General features: G+C 27.4%; 2 protein-coding genes across 4 annotated transcripts in view; one reads left to right on the top strand and one right to left on the bottom strand.

Moving 5' to 3' along the window:
• LOC108546002 (uncharacterized) overlaps positions 1–9,820 on the bottom strand; it is a 111,075-nt gene that overhangs the window by 49,928 nt on the left and 51,327 nt on the right. The gene's annotated exons all lie outside the window — the stretch shown is intronic.
• The window catches only part of LOC108545988 (unconventional myosin-Ie), a 46,204-nt gene continuing 41,923 nt past the window's right edge, over positions 5,540–9,820 (top strand). The window contains exons 1-2 of the mRNA XM_017897886.1: positions 5,540–5,587; positions 7,140–7,310. Coding sequence (XP_017753375.1) covers positions 5,540–5,587; positions 7,140–7,310 — 219 coding nt within the window. The remainder of the gene's footprint in view (positions 5,588–7,139; positions 7,311–9,820) is intronic.

The raw sequence follows: 9,820 nt of genomic DNA, 5'->3' as shown, positions 1-9,820 counted from the left end.
CCCTCTCTCTCTCTCTCTCTCCCTCTCTCTCCCCTTACAGGTGGGAAGAAATATTTGTAGGAAAAGAATGATTAACGAAGACTTTCGGGTATCGTTTCCTCTATGTATCCTTTAAACAAACTTTCAACAAAGCTTGATATTAAGTCTCTAGTTCAATTAAATGCAATAAGACTCATTTGATAATTAAAGAAATTTACAAATTTATTATCACAATCATTTTTATGTAATAGATATGCTTTCTTTGTAAAATCGTCTTCAAATTAAAAGAAGTATACTATATTTTTAATCTATGTAATAATATAGTTTATCATAAAATATAACTTTTTAAACCAGAATATATGAAATAGGGAAATTTTGATTTCAGCAGTCGATTTTTAACACTTCGAAATGTATTAAGTACGATAACATGATAATTTTATATTCTTAACATTATGTAAATGACAATGAACAATTTGTATCCTTAGATTTCTGTTCTCGTTATTTTTGTACTTGTTCAATATTTTTGTTTTTTCTTTGCTTCTTTCTTTGTATAGGTAACAAAATTGCACCAGTTAATGTACTAAAAGGTACATGATTTCATTTATGAAAACGAAGTTAATTTGCATATTTGATCCAAAAATTATTCAGCTTTTGTTTAAGATAGTTTGTAATACCGTCAACAATTTTCAAACAAATATATTTTTATACTATATTATACTATGTTAATATATTAATAATTATACTATGTTATAATAATATTATATTATATATATTTAATTTCACAAAATTATTTATCTATTTAATCATATTCGACAGGAACATGGTAGTGAATAATTTTCATTAAACACACGATGACTTAAACAAACTTTATAGCTATTCTCATGTTAGAGAATGACTGTGAAACCTTCAATGCAGATTGATAATAAATTCTGGGGTTGTTCTTCATTTTTCAAAGACCAAATGACTATTATCACGTGCACTAACACGTATCCCCTATTTTGATCCATAGATCACGTGTGTTAATTTACATGAAAATGAATTAACATTTAGTATGATAAATGATAAAAAAATGTGGAATTTTTAATATATTATTTAAACAAATTAATTTTTCATCATTATTTCTACATGGTTGCATTCCAAATGTAACATTCTATATTTTTCAAGAAAAAATTTGCTTCCAACCCACTTGTTGTAGTTCTCGAGATATTCCAAAAACTATGCTTTTAATCCCCAACTTGTGTCATAAATTTCATAAAAATCGGCGTGTCCGAATCAAATATGATCCCTTGTAAGTAGAAATCAGACCAAAGTTAAATTTACATCTAAAAAATAGACACGTGCCATTTTGCTAATTGAAGATGACTATGAAATCAATGAAAATGACTGATTTCTAAATTTTTATTTTTTAATTATTGGAGACATGTACAAGTTTGATAAAAGTAACGTTAACTCTTGTTGAAATAGAAACGTGACTATACATGTATACCTATCTCTTTCTTTTTTGTTTTACTTTAATTATTATTATTTATATATGCTACATTTAGGTATCCATTATGAGTTAATAATTTAATAATAAATACACTATATGTCTGACCTTGTTAAACAATTAATTCTACAAAACGTTTACAATATTACTATAACAAGCCTAAAAATTCGAGAATAATATTGTACATTAATAATACATCACTATGCTATTATTACGTTATTACTAGATGGATAGATAAAGTAAACGATGGTAAGAAAACTGAGAAAAGAAAAATAAATTTTCTTTGCAACTTTAACAAATTTGAAGAACTTAAAAATACAGTCTCGGAAAAGTAAAACTTTTATATCTTTAAATTACAATTAATTTGTTATTACGAAATAATTTATAAATTGATCTATGAAACATACTCGAAACCATAATGGAAATATTAAAATATTCTCCTGTAAAGCAGTGTAAACATAAATAATGGTTATAATAATTTGTATTAATGGATGTATGAATTCTTGAGTTTCGTGCAATAATTTTATGCTATAAAATCGTTTTTTCATAAGCTTTCCGTGTTTTCTATCTCTTTTTCAAACGGTTATTAAACTTTCTACATAATTTTCTCTGGAACTTTAAAGATTAACGATGTTAATGAAAGTTCCTTTATGTGCAGTAGAATGTTACGATTTTAATTACTTTATGTATATCTTTACAAAATTCTAATTATACTAATTAATGTCTTACACGTTAAATTTATGGTTGTAAGGAAAAACGTTGCATGATACAATTTCAGGAGATTCTAATTTATTCATTAATTAGATTGCAAAACGTTTATTATTCGCCTATGTATTTTATAGCGATTATTTATTACGATTCAATTTATTACAAAAAATAAATAAGAACAAATTTTATATCTACCAAAAAATTATGCAATTTTTACTGAGAGCGAATAAAACAAAGTTGATCTTAGCATTTTTTAACGGCAGTATCTCTGAAATGAAAATTCGTGGCATGTGACGTTTTTTACTATAATTGTAGAACAAACAAATTAGATGACATATTTGATTTACCTCTGAATGTTATAAATAACAAATTATATAATTTTTCTAACATAAATATCAAAAATATGAGTATGTCAAAGATAAATCGACTAAATTCAAACTCTGAAAAATTTTCTGATAAAGGTTTAACTTTATAAGTTTTTCAACTAGAAATTATATTTTTTAAATGATTTTGCATGGAAACTAGTTTCCCAGATGTAAGGATCGTTATTTCTGTCATATAAATTTTATATTCATTTACTAATAACTAAAATTTATAACAAATTTTAGTCATATACAAGAAAAGTAAAAGAAATATTATTCATTGAAATATAATTGAAATATGATTCAAAAAGCAAGTTCTGTGACATTGAAATTCATATTTGACAATTTCATAGAACTACTACGGTATTTATCCTGAATGATAATAGTAAAAAATGATTATATACTGTCAAACCTAAAAAATAAATTTAAAGAATTCAAAATAAAAAAGAATATTATTTAAGCCACAAAAGATATGTATTTAAAACAAATTATTACAACAAAAAAGTATTCATTTGATTTATATTAATAGTAGTAACTAGGAAAATGCTAAGGAAATTCATTACTACGTAATATCTTCTTTTACTAAAAGTATGATTTATGTAAAAAAAATTGAAGTATAAATAAATTATTAATTCAGTTGAGAGTGATATATCTCAATTTTACGATCATCTAGCAATGGCAATAAAAAATAACAACTAACAATGGCAATCAAAAATTCGCAAAAATTCCTTAAACACTCTTAAAAATCCTTTTCATATAAAAAGGTCTCAGAAGTAGAACAATTCACTTTTCGACCAAACTATCCATCATGCCTGAGAAACTTGATTTCAATCTATGTCATCAAAGTAACTGAACAAGTGTACATATACACTCGTAGAATTGGAGCATATATGTACACATGTATACACATATATAAAACGCAAGCTTCTGATATCGTATTGAAATTTTCAATCGAGGTGACAAATAACGTTGATAGCGAGACACGGAAGATAAAAGGAGAAAATGAGAAAAGTGGCTAGGCCTGGTGTAGATCGAGAAACTGGTAAGGAGGTCATGATCAACGTCAAATGTAATAGAATCGTCGGCTGAGCCATGGGCTAAAGCGAAAAGATTCGTGCCACTTTTGACGCAACTAGACCGTGCAAAAAAGCCAAGAGATTCGCGAAACAACGCAATTGCTCGGTTCTGAAACTGTCTTTTGTTGCCACGAATGGATCATCGAAACGAGATTCGGAGCGGAACCGCGTACTTTACCAATTCAAATCGTGAGTGATTCGAGCCGGAAGATATCGAAAAATATTATGCTAGAAAACAGTGTGAAATGCGTACAATTGTGTAGGTATTGTATATAGTCGAGGAGGATTCTTCGTCGTATTTAAAACGAAATCTAGCAAATGAAAATAAATTTCTCTTACATTAGTAGTTTTCAAAATTAGCGAGATTTCTATTGTAATAAACGAATAGAATTATATGGTTAATGAATTTACATAAATAAGTGAAATTCGAAAATAAGTGTACGTACAGGTGTATTTAGCTATACATTGTCAGGCATGCATATGTGTAAGATTATATATTTGTAGCTTACATGTTTTTAATAAACGAACAGAACGCAGAGACACATCTTAACAAGAAAAACTTTAAAAAGATGGAATAAGAAAAATATGGAGAAATTTATAATACGTATATTTAAAGAAAAATCAAGACGTGAAGTGACCAGGATGATAATACTGAATACAGAATTTACAATCAAAAATTTAGAAACGGTTATTTAGTCTGTATTAATATTTAGCTGTGTTAATCTTAATATTAATATCTATTAATTGTTTATTACTTAAGATTTTGATATAATTAAATCAATATTTAACGGTAACTGAAATCCTAGTTTTCGCAACGATTTGAATAGTTTTATTCTTGGTAATACTATATTATGTATATTATATGCAGTTAATATCATCGACGAAGCCTAGTATTAATTTGTATAGAAATAAAAATTAGGCGGATATATTATATTTTATCGTCTTTCTTTGTTTTCTAGTATAGCTTTCAAAAATCTCTGATGTACAAAACTTCTTACTGTACGTAATTTTGGGGAAGGAAAACGAAATAATTAGTATTTTGAATCGATAATTTAAAATTTGCATGAAAGAATAAGTCAAATTATTGTCAATCATTTTATATGATTTATCATTGATTTATTTAATCCATCATTTGGTTACTTCAATTTATTACTGTTCATTTAAATTATTCCAAAGAAATCTTTCTGTTACTCAATTTCCAGGTTTTTATTTATTTCTACTACCTCTATTTTACTTGCCTGAATTAATACTTTGTTTATCTAAAAACAAAAGTATAAATAATAAGTAATATTTTTACTATTTTGCTAGACTTCTAACAAGCAAAAGTGGCATTTTTTTTATCAAATTCATACATTTCTATTTGTCTTGTGAGATTAAAATATTTTCAATATATATTAACCCTTTGCACTCGAAAATTTTTTGGTTAGAGAAGAATAGAAAATTAAAGATTTTCTATTAAAAAACTGACGATACTTTTTTGAGCAGTAAATAAAGAATTGTAGAATTATTTGATTTCGATACCTTGCACACTGTTACATTACATTAAATTTGATATATTAATTAATATCAATCTTCCAAATTTTATAAAATGGTGACTGAGGGTCACCTCTCAAGTGCAAAGGGTTAATAATAATTTGCTAATAAATCTTGGTACTATTATAGAAATTACAGAGATTAACATGACACTTAATACTGCTGCAAATACAGACTAGATTTTCCTTAGACATCAGCATTACTCGAAAAGGAAAACAAGAATCAGGAAATAGTCTTCCGCGAGATTCCACCTTGAATAGACGTGTATTAGCGAATCGTGTTACCGTATATTAGCGTGTAATCCTTATATAATAAATAATGTTTTAATTTTAAAAATTGATTTTACTACGATTCATTACTTATGTTTTCTATGGAACTGAAGGAACATAATAATAATGTGTCCTAAAATTCAAGCAAGATTTGAATTTTGTGCCATTTGTGCGGTAAAGTGTTGCTAATGAAGAAAAAGACAGCGTGACAACTGACAATTCAGGGTTACTAAAAATGGAGCGCTACACGAAAAAACAACGTATCTTCATTATTAAGCAATATTTACAATTTTTAATTAAAAACCTGCTTCCTATCGAAATTACTTCTTGTGTGAATTTTGGAACATCCATTATTTTCAATTTAATCTATTTTAGTAATTGTTCAAATTATCAGTCAAATTCACGGTTATTTCTAAAAAAATATATATGACATGAAATTAAATAATTTTATATTTAGTAATATATAATATTATAATAATGTTACAATACAATATTACATATTAAAATTATACAGTATTATACTTTTATATGTAATTATATAGTATAATTCTTTTGTTTTACTAATATATATTTATTTCTCTATTTCTGTCATTTTCTGTAATTATTTATGCTCCTCGCTTGATTATTATTAGTCATTCTCTAATTCGATATATTAAACAATGACAGCGCCTATAACAATTAAAATGTCATCCAAATACTGAAACAAATTTGAGACTATAAAACATAATTAATATTAATTAAAGATATTAATAGATATTAATTAAAAAAATTAATTAATTATTAATTAAAGTATAGAAAACTAAAGCTAATGAAAAGAAGAAAGTATACGTAGTGATGACCCTATTTAAATAAAATTCACAATCAGTATTATTTCTGTCAAAAGCAGCTGTATATTTTCAGCAAGTGTAAAAATAAAGTTTGATAGAAGTCATTTTAATAGTCTTACGATTAGTATTAATATGCGTATTGTTCTCTGAATTTGTAATTGAACTATTACAATTATTATAACTACTAGGTGTATATATACTCATTCTGTTTTAATACCCTCTTCGTACAGCCTTAAGTTTATGTTTCAAACCACTAATCTTCAAGTGTCCTTATAGTGTTCTCGGTTTTTAATAACTTATGTTTTCTCTTACATTATACCACCAGCGTGTTATCTTTGTTGGAGAAAAAAAGAATGATCCTTTTTCAGGGACCGGTAGACAATTTATTCAATTAAAAATACTCTGCCTTTCGGTTTTAAAAGAATAGTATTATTTAAAAAGTAGAAAGTAGTAATAATGAAAGCGAATTAAAAAATGGCAATCATGTATATGTCAAATCAGTAAATTCATATAATTTGACATATGCTGAAACGAAACAAACAAGTCTTTCACCGGACTGAATTTTTTCTCACTCCATGTTTTATGAAAATATAATACATTTCGTCGCAGATATATACCGCAATCACGTACCTTGCGGTTTTTCTTTGCGATTGAAATGCTAAATCAGTGATAATCCAACCGCGATCCTCCAACAGCAAATATTGTTCCACTAGATGGAACGAAACATGAGGTTTTCATGGAGTTTAAATAACTTTTCTCACGAAAGGAAGACATTTTTTAATCGAAATTTTAGATTATTACTAGCAATATTTGTTATACATGGAAGATTATTGAAAGAGGAAACAATTCTGAGGTTTGAAGTTAATTTTGTAATGCATAGAATTAATTATGTGTTTCAGGAAGAATACGTAGCGGAAAATATAAAATGGACTCCGATAGAGTACTTTAATAACGCGGTTGTCGTCGAACTTTTGGAAGGTAAACGACCACCAGGATTGTTTTTGATACTCGACGATGTCTGTGCCACTCTTCATGGTGGCAGCACTGGTGCGGATGCAGATTTGCAAAAGGTAAGAAGCAAACGCTTTGTTTATGTCTTTATGACAATAAAAATAATAATACATATAATTATCATTGAGAAATCAAATGTCCCGGCGTAATCTTACATTAGTTCTCTGTCCTGTATCAATAGATAGCACCACATGTGTATACGAAAACTTTTCTTTGGTTAAGTTCTCGCATCTAGTAACATGCAAGTGTATCAAATATATAACCAGAGGCTTGCTTTCTCTCTTTACTGTTTCCTTTTCTGTTATAGACCTAGTCAGTATAAATATTAATGCTGTTTTGTTTCTAAGACTCGTGTGTCCCACTATACAAAGTGGGCCGAAATTCATAGTACAAAGAGGTAATTCTATGTGAAAAACAAATCGAAAAAAATATAATGACATATTTTTATTTGAAGCTTCGTAGTTGAGAAAATTGATTTTTAATATTTATCGAGTACGCGTGCACTTAATTATGGCTTAAATAGATAAATCATCAATACATCAGCATCGGTGGTTCTACATGAAAAAACAAATCGAAAATAAAAAATAAAATTTTTTCATTTGAAGTTTCGTAGTCGAGAAAATCGACTTTGAATATACATCGAGTACGCTAGTATACTGATGGTCCATCCATCTAGCAAGGAAATGCCGCTAGTGGTCCACTTCCGACTTGAATGAAATTTGGTAGGCTTAAAGAACTGCCAGGAATATCATACGCTTATTCTTTTAACTGCGGTAACTCGAGTTTAAATATGGAAATCACTCCCCAAATATTCGTCCTCCGAGAACTAACTCAGACACTGTAAGCGCTAGCAGAAAATTACTTCATGAAAAATTGTATAGTTTCTGGCGTGTTAAAACAGAGTGCAAAAGTTAACAAAATATAATCAATAATATTAAATAAAATAAATTGTTAATGCTTATTTGAAGAAATACAACGATTGTTCATGTAACAAAAAAAAATGCATTTTTTGTCCCGGAAACAACAGTATATGTATATGTACAGTGGCCTCAACAAATAACGTAAAGATTGCATTTTTATATCGGCCATTTGAGTGCTCGCGTCTAAGCAGGCCGCTCGTAGCACGCTGTATTCAGTGCATGCGTTAAGCGCATGCGTACTCGGTGAATATTCAGTCGATTTTCTCGATTACGAAGTTTCAAATGAAAAAATTTTATTCTTTTTTTTCGATCTGTTTTTTCATGTAGAAACGTCCCTTGCTCGGTTGTACTACGAATTCCGACCCACCCTGTATATATTAAATAAAACATTCATTTCGCTATAATTATAGTATAATGTATTAATATATAATATTATATTACATATTTATTACATGTTATATACAGATGACCTTCGTATAACGTGAATTAATTTAGATTCTAGGAAAACGTCGCGTTATACGATGTTCAGATGCCACAAATTACAAACAAAAGTAGGTTATATAGGTTATATAGGTTATATATATATAGTAAGTATGCTCTAAAACACATTTTTTAGAGAAAACAATTTATCTATTTATTTAAGGAGAAAATGTACAGGGTGCATCGTGTAATTGCAACCACTTTGATTACTCTATAGGTAATGATTTTAGTGAGAAACCTTTCGAACAAAAGTAGAACGGTAACAAGGGAATCATAATTTGAGGTGATTAATTTGTTTCGTAAATCTATGCGTAAAGCACATATGAAGGTCAAATTAATTTGTTGGAATGTAATCATATTTCATATAAAAATAGTAATTATTACTTTCAGAAGTATCCCGGTGGTTCTATTCATGTCAATTCACGTAATTAAAGTCCACGTATTTTCTGCACTAATAGCTTTTTAACATAAAAGTTAAAATTCTAATTTTGTTTAGAACATTTTTCATTGCAGTCATTACTTACGACATAATCAAAATGATTGCAATTATATATCGATTTATTTTAGTCATCTACATGCATCAAAATGTGTATCGCAAAATGAAAAGTTAAGAAAATTATAAATTGTACATAAGGTTTACAATTTATACATATCTAAGGACATGTGAATGCTCCATAAGTACTGGGTACAATTTATGAATCACGCTATATTAAAACGCTTTTAATACGAGAGTTATCTGTATTATATGTGTGTAGATCATTTTGAAAGTGGCCTAAGTCATACATATTTCGTTCTGAAATATTAAAAGTACCACCACATTTCAAATATACTACAAATTGAAAAATTAATTAGGTAAAACTACAACAAAAACTCAATCTAAGGATTCAATTTTTCGCTATTTTACTAAGAATGATTTTATTTTATTGTAATATAAATAAATTCGATACAAAATAAACGACAAAATCATTTCTTTTAGATTATTGACTTACACCACTTTCATAATTACTAGCACATATGATACATGATATATAACATATTATTAATTATTAATTATTGATTATAGTTTATTGATATATATAATAACATAATATATAATATTTTATATTGAATTAATTAATATTAAATTAATATATTATATTAAATCAATCGCAAACAGAATCACTTTCTAC

The sequence above is a fragment of the Eufriesea mexicana genome, unplaced genomic scaffold (assembly GCF_001483705.2).
Source record: "Eufriesea mexicana isolate 0111107269 unplaced genomic scaffold, ASM148370v2 scaffold598, whole genome shotgun sequence".
In the NCBI taxonomy this organism is placed as follows: domain Eukaryota; kingdom Metazoa; phylum Arthropoda; class Insecta; order Hymenoptera; family Apidae; genus Eufriesea; species Eufriesea mexicana.
This window is presented reverse-complemented; position numbering and strand designations above follow the sequence as displayed.